Raw genomic sequence first — 15481 nt, 5'->3', positions numbered from 1 at the left:
ACCCTCGGGTCGCGCACGGCCACTCTCCCACTGCGCCACGCTGTAGGTTAATGTATGTTAAGCTCTTATATTTCAGCTTTATGTTAAAGATCACAAAGCAAATTAGTGTAATATATAATGATATAGATTAATAATACATATATTTTATTTTTAAAATATCAAAAGAAGTAACACTTGTGGGCCGAGAAATGGCCCCCGGGACGCACATTGGACACCCTTAGTTTGTTGCTATTATCTCTACTGAACAATGTCAGCACACTTCTTTTGTTTTATTCACTCGTCTTTGTCCATTTACTTAATTCACCTTAATGCCAAGTGTTCCTCCACTGGAGACTTTAACAGTGAAAAAGGGTTTTTCCCAGAGCTCTGGCATTGCTAGCCAAAGGCTGTGTTGCACATTGATCTGACACAATGTAGTGTAGTTTAGAAATGGAAGTGGCATGACCACCTTACTCGCTGTACTTAGCTGGTTTAAATTAAAAACATGAATAAATTATTATATTTATATGTTCATCTTATTAGCACCTAAGATATCCTGAGATTAGTGCTCTAATTGCCAGATAGTGATTAGTGGCACAAGCTGCCAGCTAGCGATTAGCGCACCAGTTGCCAGCTAGCTGTTACCGTTGTTATACTGTTATTTGAAAAGCTTAGTATTGCACAATAGGAAGGTACTTTAAGGATTAGAACACAATTACAATTTTCTGTAGGGGGTCCCAGCTCAATCTCTGCCTTACTTTGGGGGTCCGTGACCTGAAAACCAGAAGACCCCTGTGTTAGAATATTACTTTATACAGCTCAAGTCTGTTCAGCCACTTTTTTGTTTCACTGCAAAAGCAATCTTTAATTAAGATCATGTTTGTTTTCCAAGGATGCTGTGGACCAAACCAGTAAATACAAAGAGGAGAATCGACAAATCTTGAAGGAGAGCATTGAAGTAGCCCCTTTCACTGCCAAGATTCAACGCTCAAGTGAACCTGGAAGTGACAGGGATAGAGAGAGAAGCCGAGACCCCGTTTTCCCCATCAGGATACCAGCTCTTGCTTCCCCTAACCCTAAGACGGGCCACCCACATCCCCATATTATCCAGTCAGAAAAGAGCAACTATTTCACCACTTTGTCCAACAGTGTTGTAAATGAGCCCCCACGATTGTACCCTTCCAAAGAGCTCAGCTCCTACTATGAGAAGGTATCAATCGGCGCTTCAGGAGTTGTGGCCAGTGTTGGAGCAGCTGTCTCAAGTCAGGGTTCTTTGTCTCTAGGCAACTATAATGCCAAAGTGTCCCTCTCTAAGCCACCTCCCCTAATTAAGCATCATCCAGAGGGAGGTGAGGGACTAGCTGGGAAAATCACAGAACAGCTCAACCAGCAGACGACAGTCCAACATCATCACACAGTTGTAGAAAGGATGGAGCGCTGCAGCCCTGCCATTTCCCCTTCCTCCTCCACATGTTCCTCTTCAGCCTCCAACCACTATCCTCATCATCATCACCACCACCACCACCACCCACAGCAACACAACTTCAGGGCAATGCCTTCTCTTCACAGAGCACCCGTCTTCCATCCACCCACTCAGCATGCGCTGGAACGCAAGGAGGCTGCAGAGCGAGAGCGGGAAAAGGAACGAGAGAAGGAAAGGGAGAGAGCTGGCTATGTTGGACGTCTGTCTCCACCAACTCTTACTCCAATCCAGCCAGTTACCTTAGCAGCAGCTGGTGGCAAAACATCAGTCGAGCAGCAAAAGCCCCCCACACTACTACCGGAACTCAGGGATGTCAAAGGGCATGGAAATACTGCCTTAGTTGCCTCTGCTGTCAATGGGGAGAATATGACATCATCAGGTGTGTGGAGAGGTGGTGACATCAGTCAAGAGAGGGGAGCTCTCTTTGTGAGAGAGAAAGGAATGACAAGAGGCAAGCCTCAAGCTGCAATGGCTTCAGTCATAGTGTGTCCATCGACATCCATCAAGTTTGACAATCCTGCAAACAAATCTGGTGCAATGAGCACAGATGAGTTACCTTTGAGGAGGTTCTATTTGTCAAAGTTTCAAGAGGAGTGTCAAAAACACGGAGAGAGTGTTCGAGATCATGGAGCTAATCGAGTTATTCAACCCAACTCTAACTTGGATGACATGTACATCCATTTTAAAAGGAACTCAATGCGTGGCATGCAGGAGACTGTGGGAGCCAGTTCCACAAACTCTGTTCACAGGACTGCTGTATCATCAGCTATGCAGAGTAGAAGCGAGCCAACCACTCCTGAACTGGCCTACTCAGCTTCAGCTCGTCAAGTGCTCAGCCAATCAGGACTAGGAGAGCTCCAGGGGGTGTTGGTTTCCGGTACAACATCGCCAGGGGGATCCTTGCCTCCCCCTAGTCCGTCTGGCACACCACAACCCAGCCCTAACCTCACTCCGAGACCTAGCCCCACTTCTGGCTCCAGTCAGGCGTACTCCCCCTCTTTTGTTCACCTCAAGAAGCACAAAGCTGCATTGGCAGCAGCCCAGTCAAAAAATAGCAGCCTCTGTTCTGCTTCTATGTCTGTCACAACTGGAACATCATCTCTCACTGTAGATTCCATTGACAAAACCTACAACTCAACTCCTCCAACTGCCTCCAAACAAGCGTCTTCGATGGATAGTAGTAGTAGTAGCAGTAGCAGTGGCTCAGCAAGTGGCAGAACGACGCCAGGAAAATCAAGTCCACTGCACAATGGACAGTCCTTTGGGCCTGCTTCAACAAGTAGTGGGCAGGCCAGTAACTACCACAAACTGAAGAAAGCCTGGTTAACTCGGCATTCTGAAGAGGATCGGAACACAACTGCTACTAAGAGCTCAGCTAGTACTAAACCAGAGAAATTACCCAGCACCAGCAACACCACAACTATGTCAGAAATGATCAAACCATGTACCGTCAACCTCAGCGCCTCCACATCCAGTGAGGTGGACCTCAGCAAGGACACTGCAAACAAGGGAGAGCGAGAGAAGCTCTCAGAGGAGAAGACCGGTGGGCCAACAGAGGAAAGGAAAGTGTCATCCTCATTGAGGCGAGGAAGCAAGCGAACATATGAATCGCCTTCAGAGAGTGGCGGGGATGAGTCTGACGCCAGTGAAAGCAAGCTGGAGGGCAGAGCCAAGCGCCAGCCTAAACCGACTTACAAAAAGAAACAGAATGACATGGCCAAAAAGAAAGGGGACAATGAAAAGGAGGATGACGACGTAAAGCCCAATGGTATCTTTCGATCAGCTAAAGAGAAAACCAAACTCAAACTGGCCAGCAGCAGTAAGTCTTTTAATGCAGATATTTAACAGTGTATCTTGTTTGGCTATAATTAATAATAACTAGGGTTGTCAAGTGATTAATTTGTTTACTCTGATTAATGACACTCTTGAACTGGGATTAATCAATATTAATCATATGTTATTTGCTTGCATAAATAAAATTAGCTTTAGAAAATACTCTAATAATTGGATACAAATGCAATTTTGTAGTCAAAATGTCATACTGGAACATTTTTTTTATGTTTTACTGGACTACAAGTCTTTGATTTGCTCAAAACTTGGTGACAGTAAGTATAGTAAGAATTACGTGCACATTTTAAAAGTATTTGCAATAATATAGCAAACAAGGTACAGATGTACAGTACATTAATAATGTAATAAGTAAAAGTAAGTAATAAGCAACTTTACATCTACATCTGCGTTTACTCTTCTTTAGTTTAACTAGTTTAAATAAACAAGCGTATTTACCTTTTATCTCTTTTTTTGTACAAACTACCTTTGTACGACAGGATTTGGCGTCATGAACGACATGCGTTAGCTGTCCATTTAGAAAAGGCATTGTTTAATTTATTGGTGCAGCATAGTTTTTTGTTCTCTGTTTACCAGCGCCCTTGATACGCCATTGTTACGTTCATGTTTCACTTTAAGATGTTATTTTCAGACATGTGAAATGTCAGTGAAAGTGCGGAAATCCGCATTTTTAAACATTAATTTTCGCGTCAAAGTATCACTCCTGTGTTTTTTAATGGCAATATCAAAAAAATACGATCCAAACAAACTTTGTTGATCGCTCGCCTCAGCCGCAGCTACTCGCTGTTCCTCACCACAGTGAGTTGCAGGACAGGGAAGCGATCAGGGACACCAGAATAAAGCTTGCTAGTTAACAGTTAGCATTAACGACATAACTTGTTGTTGCCTCCGTTCGCTCTTGATGTGCGCCACTAATAAGAAAGTTTGTCGCTGCAATAATAACTTATTACCTGTTTTATCTAAAGTTTTGTCAGTTTGTTTAGAAGGGCGCAGAGCACACCGCTTTAACTATCATAACACGGGCGTGTGACGTGATCATCATTCATTTATGATTACGCAATATATATATTTTTTATTAATCACATGCGTTATCGTGTTAACGTTCACAGCCCTAATAATACCTTACAACTTTGCAACTGATATATAATCTTAGGCTGCCTGCTTGGTTGATAAAGTAATTTTGTAACTTGAAGGTTGCTGGTTTTTGCGTCAAGTCCATGATAATCCCAAAGTTCGAGCTGGACACCCAGCCCTCTGTTGTACCTGATGCTCTCTCACAGTACCATGATTCAATACATCAAACTAAAATACACTGTGCTGTATCAGCAATAGGGATAGGTATTACATTTCTTTAGAGAAAAAAAGCAACCAGTAAATCCATCCATCCATCCATCTTCTTCCGCTTATCCGAGGTCGGGTCGCGGGGGCAGCAGCCTAAGCAGGGAAGCCCAGACTTCCCTCTCCCCAGCCACTTCGTCCAGCTCTTCCCGTGGGACCCCGAGGCGTTCCCAGGCCAGCCGGGAGACATAGTCTTCCCAACGTGTCCTGGGTCTTCCCCGCGGCCTCCTACCGGTCGGACGTGCCCTAAACACCTCCCTAGGGAGGCGCTCGGGTGGCATCCTGACCAGATGCCCGAACCACCTCATCTGGCTCCTCTCGATGTGGAGGAGCAGCGGCTTTACTTTGAGCTCCCCCCGGATGGCAGAGCTTCTCACCCTATCTCTAAGGGAGAGCCCCGCCACCCGGTGGAGGAAACTCATTTCGGCCGCTTGTACCCGTGATCTTGTCCTTTCGGTCATAACCCAAAGCTCATGACCATAGGTGAGGATGGGAACGTAGATTGACCGGTAAATTGAGAGCTTTGCCTTCCGGCTCAGCTCCTTCTTCACCACAACGGATCGATACAGCGTCCGCATTACTGAAGACGCCGCACCGATCCGCCTGTCGATCTCACGATCCACTCTTCCCTCACTCGTGAACAAGACTCCGAGGTACTTGAACTCCTCCACTTGGGGCAAGATCTCCTCCCCAACCCGGAGATGGCACTCCACCCTTTTCCGGGCGAGAACCATGGACTCGGACTTGGAGGTGCTGATTCTCATCCCAGTCGCTTCACACTCGGCTGCGAACCGATCCAGCGAGAGCTGAAGATCCTGGCCAGATGAAGCCATCAGGACCACATCATCTGCAAAAAGCAGAGACCTAATCCTGTTAACCAGTAAACCAATTATTTATAATAATTTTATTATTTTTATATCTATATGTTATATAATATTAATAATGATCATGTTTTTGAACAATTGTTTTAACATTTAGTCCTAAATGCTTTGTGACAAACAAACAAAAAACACCTAACCCCCAAGCAGACGTTATGTCATTGTTCATGGTAAATAAACAATACATTTACAGACTTGCCAGATTTTTTTTTTTTTTAACAATAATAAATTAATAAGTGCATACATTATTGTTCAACTAAAGGACATTGTTTAAGCACAAACATGCTATAAAATGAAGTCCTTAATGGGAAGCGACTATTAAACATTAGTGTTTTTAAAATAGCTTCCATAAACAGAATATGATTTTACAGAAAGAGACAAATTGTAATGATCGACTGGGTACCATACTTACATTTACACTTCAATTCTCTCCCTTATTCATTCAAACTGATCCATTTAGTCAGAAATATAAGGAAGTGGAACTGGATGAGGATCAAAGAAAAATTTCACCAATTTAGTTTTTTACTACAGAGTCATATTAAGCCAATTTTGTCATGGACTAAACATATTTTACATTTAACAGTAAGTTTGTGTTGTTGTGTTGAATGATGGGTGCAGTTATTCTTAGGTCAGGTTAGCATTTATGTTTCTTCTAAGTAAATAAAGAAATGGATTTTGCAAAGTCAAGAAAAATCTATTTTTTCCAGATGGTATCCCACGCTCTGTCCTGAAGGACTGGCGAAAGGTGAAGAAGTTAAAACAGACCGGAGAGTCTTTCCTACAAGATGATTCGTGCTCAGAAATTGGACCCAATTTGCAGAAATGTCGGGAGTGCAGGGTGATCCGCAGCAAGAAAGGCGAAGAGCCAGCCCATTCTCCCGTATTCTGTCGCTTCTACTATTTCAGACGGTAAAGTTGATGAATACTGAAAAAACTAAAAATTTTAATATCCTAAACAATTTTAAAACATGTTCGAGGTTTTTGAGAAAAATGGGTCCAATAGCCTTTAATTTCTCTCTGCAATGCACATTTTATCCCATTAATGGTCACATAAGCTTCTATTCTAAAAATTAATAATTTGTTCTCAGTTTTTTTAGGTGCTATTGTATTGTCTCTATGTATTTGTTAACTTTACGTGTGTTTTTTTTCTTTCCCTCTCACCATCCAGGCTTTCCTATAGTAAAAATGGAGTAATCCGGGTGGACGGCTTTACCACTCCTGACCAGTTTGATGATGAGGCCCTTGCCTTGTGGATCCCCGGAGCATTGGAGGAGAACCACCTGGACCAAACCACAGCCAAGTACATCCTCAGCTTCATTGGAGACATGTTTTGTCAGATGGTCGTGATGGAGAATACAGCAGCCTCCTGGGTCAAGAAAGATGGTGTGTGGTCTTCAAAAATGGCTGACATTCTTACGTAACTCTTTCTACACTTTAAGGTTAAACCACTTTTGTATGTGTTTTAGCCAAACTGGTATGGAAGCGCGCAGTTCGGGGCGTGAGGGAGATGTGTGATGCCTGTGAGGCAACGCTCTTCAACATCCACTGGGTCTGTCAAAAATGTGGTTTTGTTGTCTGCTTGGATTGCTACAAGGCCAAGGAAAGAAGGAGCTCCAAAGGTCAGTTGTATTTATTGTTGGACAGTTACAAGCAAGGTGAAAGGCCTCATGTGCTCACTTAACCAGGATTCTGCCAGATGACAGGAAATAATCCAAACAGAGGTTTATTTATGTATTGCAATCCTACACACTACATTTAACACATGAACACAAGATGTAATGTATGTACTGTAAATAGATGCCACCATCTCCTGCTTAACTACTCCGCAGCTCAACGGAGTTAGTTTGTTTCATGTACAGTATATGTTTCCAAAAATGTACCTTCTGACCTATATCTTTCTTTCTGCGTCAGATAAAGACCTATATACATGGCTGAAGTGTGTGAAAGGGCAGACTCATGATCACAAACACCTCATGCCAACACAGATCATACCTGGCACAGGTACAGTACACAATATTCTTCATTTAAATGTTCTGTTCGTTTTGATTGACACTGCAAAAAAAGCATTTATTTAATAATGTTTTTCAGTGTGGTTGTAGTTTGCAGTGGTATACAACAGTACTTTTTTATCAATGGCGTACAACTTCTTTAGAGTGAAGAAGGCAGATAAAGCAAAAGCCATTTTCAAACTGTACATTTAGCCATAATTTAATATGGGAGATCTACACAAAGTGCAAAGAGAAAGTTGCTAGAGAGCTTAAAATGGTGCAGTGTATATGTACTGCGTTATTTTTTTTCTTCCTGCGGAGCTATACTATTTTAGAAAATAAAAACCCACTTTAACTCAAAGTTAGGCCAGGATTAGAATTATTTTGGGTTTTAAATTAAGTGCCTAGTTCTTGTTGTTGCTAAGCAAGAATTTCATCTTATCCACTTGGTACAACTACATGTATATTGTTAAACTTCATCTTCGCTTTTCTTTTTTTATTTCAGTGTTAACTGAATTAGTGAAGTCCATGCATTCGTTGAGAGAAAAACACAACATCAAATCGCACTGTGCTTGCACAAACAAACAGAACCTCCTCAACAAAATTCCAGCCACCAATGGGGTCTCACAGGTAAAGTGATATTTTTCATACTACAAATTATCTGAATTTTAGGTGAATTATGGATATTTTGCATTTGTAAATAAAAGCACAGCCTCCAGCAGCCATGATGCACCAAAATTTAAACTGAGAATCATAATCACATAATGTTAATGGTTCTTCTAGTTTTCACATTATTGATATTTTTTGATATTATGATTTCTTGTAATTTGAGTCGTAACAAGAGATTCTATTCTAATGTATGTATATATTTTAGGTTACCATCAACAAGAATCTAAAAATATTGGACCTTTTGTATAATTTTGTGGTAGTAATTTGACCTGTGGTCCTTGCATCTCTGCCAGGTACTGCAGAATGTTCTGAATCATAGCAACAAACTGTCTCTGGTGAAGACTGAGCCACGATCTCAGCAAAACTCTGATCAAGGAGGAACAAAGGTAGAGACTAATGGAGGAGGAGGAAGAAGTCCTGCCAGTGATGCGGGGAGTGCTTCAGTTACTCCACCAGAGTCCCAGTCACCTCTGCATTTCCTGGCCAACCTGGCAGAGCAAAAATCCAGGGAGGAAAAGAAAGGCAAGATTATAATTTTTTTTTGTTCTTAATGACAATTGACTTGAATTGTCTTAAATGGTTATGTGATCAACTCTTTGTCTAACAGAAAACAAAGACTCTGTGTTGTTGGGTAAATCAGTGAAAGAAGACAAGGAAGGGGATAGCCTTGAGGTCCTGCAACAATGTAAAACCACATCGTTGGTTGCAAACAGTACAGAGCAGGGCTCCACTCTCAGAGATTTGCTCACGACCACTGCTGGGAAGCTGAAGCTGGGCTCCACTGATGCTGGGATCGCCTTTGCACCAGTATACTCAACTGCTTCACAGGTGCACACACACATAGTTGTTAGCAGTCACTTTGATTGTGTAGCCAGTTGGTACAGTAGGGCTCAACAAAAGTGATTTTGTGCAATTGGAATGACCGGAAGCTACAAAACCAAATGTTTTTAAGGAGCAGCTGGGGATATGTTGCTTTTTCATCTCCCCAGTATCCTTATTGGCCTGGGGTGATTTGTTTTTTAGCAGCCTCAATAAAAAATCTGGTTAACTTAGGACACGCAATTTGGCCAATTTTAACGCTAAGGTGATATATTATTAGGGGTGTCTCAATCAAATATTGATATTTGATTTCGGCCCGATATCGGCAAAGAATTATCCGATACAAGCAGTCCTGCAGCAGTAAAGGTGCTGCAGGAATGATCGGCAGTAAAGGTAACATCTAAATGTTCTCCAATAAGCACTCAAGGTTAGTCTTATTTTGTATTCTATTAAAGTAATTTACAAAAGATAAATGTAGGCTATAGGCAACTAGGAGGTAGCATCTACACAACTGCTGAGCACACAATGCAAAGTTGTCAAGGCAGAAGCATATTTGAAAGTATCCAGTAACAAACGTGTCTGTGCGTATTTGATTCAACTTACTGCGACATAACTTAATGAATTATTGTGGCCACTAGGTGTCACCCAAAAAATAATTACGACTCCACTTGAACTTGAAGACAGCATAAGTTAACTCCAGATGGTTAACAATAAATAGGTTAGTGTTTTCATACCCACCATTGTTCTCTGTTTGAGCAATTTAATTACCGTAATCAAGTATTTTCTAAAAGTATATGTAATTTGTGCTGATATCATATTAGCTATTACTTAACGGTCCAATATCGATATACTATTGGAAGTTAAAAAGTTGTATCGGGACACCATTATATGGTATTATTCAATGAAAGAAAGAAAATGTCTACACATTTACATGTATGATGTAGAGTATGGTCTTTATGTTTTTTTGGGGGTTTTTCTTCAATTGTTTTGGACATGCTTAACAACTTACATTACACATGATTATATTTCGCAGCTTAGCCGCCTTTTTTTGAAATCCATCCATCAATTTTCTACCGCTTGCACCTCTTGGGGCCGTGGGGTTGCTGGAGTCTATCCCAGCTGCCTTCGGGCAGAAGGCGGGGTACACCCTCGACAAGTCGCCAACACAGGAAGACAGACAACATTCACACTCACATTCACACACTAGGGACCATTTAGTGTTGCAAATCAACCTATCCCGGGAGAGAGCAATACTTATTGTTGACACTTGGTTGGTAAAGGTTTATCATCATGCTATTGCGTAGCTGAAGCCGCTTTTATCAACTGGAAGAAGCACAAATCACTGTAGATTGTGTTATTCAAAACCGTATTGTTGGCTGTGAAACTGAACTGTACCTTTTGGTAGAACTGAACATTTGTGGAAAATCTGGTTAGGTTTCATAATCTCGGAAATAACGTATTTCATTTTTCCTGTTCTTGTTTAAGACTGGAAAAGGTGGGCGCTCCATGCCCAATATACTAGATGACATCATTGCATCTGTTGTTGAAAACAAAATCCCTGCCAGCCGCCAGAGTATCGCCACAAAGCTTTCAATCAAGCAAGAACCCATCATCCCTGTCAACCACAGCAACCCCTCAGCTGTTATCCCAGAAGATACCAAAATGGACAGGAAGAAGTCTATGCCTGTCACGACGGTGATTTCAGAGGACTCATCCAATCAGTATCCTGATATTCCTCACTGCTGGCTAAATAATGGACGACTACTGTGGCTCAAAGATCACCGTAACCAGAATAACTGGAAGCTGTTTAGAGAATGCTGGAAACAGGGACAGGTACATGTCATTTGTATTTGTAGGCAGTAAGGGTATATGGCATACAGTATATCATCATTAATATGTGTAATTTATATGTTTTGTGTAGCCTGCGTTAGTGTCTGGAATCCACAAGCGACTAAATGCCACTCTGTGGAAAGCGGACTCTTTCAATCAAGAGTTTGCAGACCATCAGGGAGACCTTCTCAACTGTAAAAACCAGGTGGTCTCCAACTCAGGGATTAAGGAGTTCTGGGATGGATTTGAGGACATCACCAGTGAGTTTCTAAGTCTACACATTAAAACTCTTAACTTAAATTTAAAAATGTTAATTCAGTAGTCTAACCATGGTCCTGTGACATTTTCAGAACGACTCAAGTCCAAAGATGGAGAGCCAGTGGTTTACAGACTGAAAGACTGGCCTTCTGGAGAGGAGTTTATGGCTCTCATGCCATCAAGGTTCATACTTTAACCAAACATATTTACCGTATTTTCCGGACAATAAAGCACACCGGTATATTAGCCGAACCCACTTAATTTTAGAGGAAAAAAACATTTTCCATATATTAGCCACACCGAACTATAAGCCGCAGATATGTACGATGCGAAATAGGTTATTTTCACAGAAAGTTTCTCTAAATGTTTGTTTAGATACTTTAATTGTTTCTAAACAGTGTCTGTAACACGGCAATAAAAATGGTGATCAAACAAAACAGAAGTCATGGTCATGGACCCACTAGCTGCAGAAGAGAGCTCTCCAAATCAGCTAAACAGACTCAATAACTTGTGAAACTGAAACAATACAAAAATAATTCCGTTGTAATTTAATAATACTAACACAGACACTTGCAGATGTTTGAGCATATTCGCTATTGCTAACAGCGCTAGCGTCATTACATTACAATAGCATGTACAAATATGCATAAAAAGATGCCTACAGACATCACACATAAGACAGTTTAGTAAGTATAAACAGTTTTAGTTATACTGTAAAACTTACAAACGTTTCTTGGAGTGATAAATGAAGAATCCATACAAGTAGAAACGCTACAGACAGCTAGAAGACTGAACGACACTCCGATTAAAAAGTAAGCGAAGTCGTCCAAAAGATGGCGCCATAACACAAACAATAAAACCATTTCTCAACGTATTTGCTTGGTTTTTAAAAAACGTTTTGTTATAAACGTTAGTGAAGAAAATTTCCTGAAATAAACTGCACTCTCTTTTAAGCCGCAGGGTTCAAAGTGTAGCAAAAAAGTAGCGTTTTATAGTCTGGAATTTACAGTATCTGTTATGGAAAGACACACATTACTACACAAGTCAAGGTATTTGGAAAAACTATTTTAATAGTAATAAGCCCAACTTTTGTCCCCACTGTAGGTACGATGACTTAATGAAGAACTTGCCACTGCCTGAGTACTCTGATCCAGAAGGCAACCTCAACTTGGCCTCTCATCTGCCATCCTTCTTCGTTAGGCCAGATTTGGGGCCGAGACTCTGCTGTGCTTATGGTAAGACCCCAGTATTTAGGCCATCATGACATTTTTTAAAATGTATTTTAACAATAAAAAAAGCATAATGTTCAAGGCCACGTGGTTACTTTTTAAAGAAACCATATTTTTTAAATTATTGTAAGTATTTTCATTGTCTTGTTGTGCTTAAAGCAATGGTCCATTTGGAGTGGTCTTTTGGAGGTCCCGTATGGACTGTTAGCTTTTTTGACATCGCTTATTCACTCGACAGTACATTCATGCACATAGTTAAACGGGCTGTTTGCAACTTGCTCACAGTTGCATTTTTCAAACCATAAAATATACAAAGAACACCACCGGGTAGCTTATGCTACCATTAGCGGTTTAACAGAACACATATTTTTTAAATGACTATATTTTTCACAATTACTAATTGCTGTATATTAAATAAAAGTTGTACGTCGGCCTGAGGAATTTGTGTTGCGTTCAGGCTTGTCGCTCACCCTGTCTCGTCAACACGTCGTATGCGCAGGGAGCAAGTGCAATCTAATGGAAACAACTAACAATTTGCAGTTATGTTGTTATGATAGACCTTACAAACAATGATAGCTAATACCAGTTATCCAAAAAAACAGAGTTAATGCGCGTGTACGTTAGGGTTCTCCTTTAATGTGTTTTAATCGTGACGGTGAGCCACAGCAAATTATTAGCCGCCACATCTTAAAAACGTGAAAACAAATTAAAGTAATATAATGTATTGTAATGTCCAGAAGAAGACACACACATTCTAATGCTCTTTTTAGCTTTTATTGCGAGTCTTATGCTAAAAATGGGCTGAATTCCAACAAGTAATTACTGTGTGCACACACGTCTCTGTCTTTCACTCCTAGACACACAAAAACATTTCCTTATTCTCGGCTAACACACAAGCATTCACTTTTAACACCAGCAGGTAGTTACAGAATTAATGGATATATATAATAGAATTTATTTGACTCGTGATGCAGCGAAAATTTGGCTGCCGAAAAAAGACACACTTTGAACACCGGAACAGCTCTGCCTAAACCGGATGTTGTGAAGACATTGGCAATACGCACTGGGTTGTCTGCAGCAAAGGCAGTATGTTTGCGCTGTGGATGTTTTTTAATGTAGCCGAGATTTAACCGCGGACAGCGATCTTTAACAATTAAGATGACAGTGGCGGCTTTTAACAAGAAGCAGGCTCGCAGCAGCGCGAAGCAGCTGTGACATCAGGCTCTCTGTAGCCGATGTTAGATTGTATATATATATTGCTAGACGTTTTTAATAAAGACAGAGTGACTAAAGGGATTGGAGAAATTTCGAGAAAAATATTCTCAACTAAATACATCAACAATAAGCGATTGAAAAATAGAGCAAAACGAAATTATGTAAGAAAAAATATGTTAATACTATAATTAATAACAGATTTGTTTTAAATGCATGTATACATTTTGTGTAAAAAGGCAGAGTTTGTTTGTGATGCAACCTTAAGTAGCCAGACTTGGGGCTGGCCTCTTCTGCTTATTGGAGCTTGTGTACAACTGAATGACGCATTACTGCCACTAAGTGGTTGGAAGTTGTATTTTAACTGAATAACAGTCATATTTCTGATGTCTTCAACGTTCGCGACCCTCGTAGCTTACAGGTGCAAAACTGAGTGATTCGCTCTCCTCTAGGTGGCGCTTGTGTTATGTTTTTAACTTAGTTCCAAAAAATGTTTGGCAGATTTTGATGAAACTCTCAGGAAATATCAGGAATGGGATAAAGAACAAATCAATCGATTTTAGGGGTGATCCAGATACCCGTCTGGATTCAGAATGTTTTGAAAGGATCCTTTACTTTTGGAAGATACCGTCTGCGCTCTTCGAGTGCTTTTCTAGTTGTTTTGTTGTCAAGGCCTCCTCCCTAATAAACACCTTGTGCCTTATGGACACCTGGTCCTCTGTAAACACGCCTGGTCACTATTTGAGGAAATAGTGTAAAGAATGTATACATGTTCGAACTTTTATCCATCTGTATGAGGATGTAGCATAGCAGACAACCACAGTGTTGTTTTCCAACCAGGCATACCTTGTTCTGTCATGCTTCTACAGAATCCAAACTTGTGAGGACTCAGTTGTTTATCTTCTTGTAGGTGTAGCTTCATCTCAGAACCAGGACTTTGGGACTGCTAACCTCCATGTGGAAGTCTCAGATGTTGTCTCCATTCTAGTCTATGTCGGCGTGGCCAAGGGCAATGGCGTCTTGTCCAAAACTGGTAAAATATATTTAGATTATGCAAGCGAGTATTATCGTTTGATTAATCATCAGTTATCCAAATTTTTTTAAATGTATTAATCTGATAAAAATGATTATCATTGGACAGCACAAATGTATTCCCATTTCATTTTGGTGCATTTAAGGAGTGTTAAAGCGCCTGGAGGAGGACAATCTAGATGAGGGAGTTCGTAGGAGGCTAAAGGACTCCAGTGAGACACCGGGGGCGCTGTGGCACATCTACCTCAACAAAGACATGGACAAAGTCAGAATGTTCCTGCACAAGGTAAGCATTGAGATATTGGTCAACCCTCCAGTTTTCCCTAAAAACACATATTTTGATCTCCTTTTTCCGAACATCCTCCCATTCCTGTATTCTCCTGTTTTTGTTTTTTTTATCTAACTTTATATGAAAACTTCATATTTTACTGGGAAAATTGGGCAGGATGGAATAAGTACGCATTTAATTGTCTCACATTGTGATTACAGTCATTCAACACTGCAGAGAGTTGTAATGTTACACTGTATGTACTGTACTTTCTGGGCTATAGAACACTATTAAGCCACACCCACTAAATTTTAGAAGAAATAAATAATTTTACATGTATGAGCAGATATAAGCTGCAGATATATACCGGTACGAAAGATTCTGTAAATGTTATTTAACATACCTTAATTGTTTCCAAACGGTGTCTGTAACACTGCAGTAAGCTGCGTAAGCTAGCTGTCCAATCAGCTAAACAGACTCAATAACTCCACGTGACATTTTGGTAAATTTACTGAGGAATTTGTGAAACTGAAACAATACAAACAGAAGGTCATTGTAAGTTAATGGTACTAACACAGACACTTGTAAACGTCTTAGCATATTCGCTAATGCTCACGAAGCAAGCTTGATTAGATTACGATATAGCACTT

General features: G+C 40.7%; 1 protein-coding gene across 3 annotated transcripts in view; it reads left to right on the top strand.

Moving 5' to 3' along the window:
* jmjd1cb (jumonji domain containing 1Cb) overlaps positions 1-15481 on the top strand; it is a 212389-nt gene that overhangs the window by 191365 nt on the left and 5543 nt on the right. For all 3 annotated transcript variants that reach the window (XM_061967130.1, XM_061967129.1, XM_061967131.2), the window contains 14 exons: positions 872-3281; positions 6234-6435; positions 6695-6909; positions 6993-7145; positions 7438-7527; positions 8020-8144; positions 8477-8705; positions 8791-9011; positions 10488-10835; positions 10924-11092; positions 11183-11273; positions 12195-12325; positions 14442-14564; positions 14710-14849. In XM_061967130.1, the coding sequence (XP_061823114.1) occupies positions 872-3281; positions 6234-6435; positions 6695-6909; positions 6993-7145; positions 7438-7527; positions 8020-8144; positions 8477-8705; positions 8791-9011; positions 10488-10835; positions 10924-11092; positions 11183-11273; positions 12195-12325; positions 14442-14564; positions 14710-14849 (4647 nt within the window). The remainder of the gene's footprint in view (positions 1-871; positions 3282-6233; positions 6436-6694; positions 6910-6992; positions 7146-7437; positions 7528-8019; positions 8145-8476; positions 8706-8790; positions 9012-10487; positions 10836-10923; positions 11093-11182; positions 11274-12194; positions 12326-14441; positions 14565-14709; positions 14850-15481) is intronic.

This window comes from Nerophis lumbriciformis, linkage group LG11 (genome assembly GCF_033978685.3).
Source record: "Nerophis lumbriciformis linkage group LG11, RoL_Nlum_v2.1, whole genome shotgun sequence".
Lineage (NCBI taxonomy): Eukaryota > Metazoa > Chordata > Actinopteri > Syngnathiformes > Syngnathidae > Nerophis > Nerophis lumbriciformis.
The sequence above is the reverse complement of the archived record's forward strand: the minus strand, read 5'-3'. Positions and strand labels throughout refer to the sequence as shown.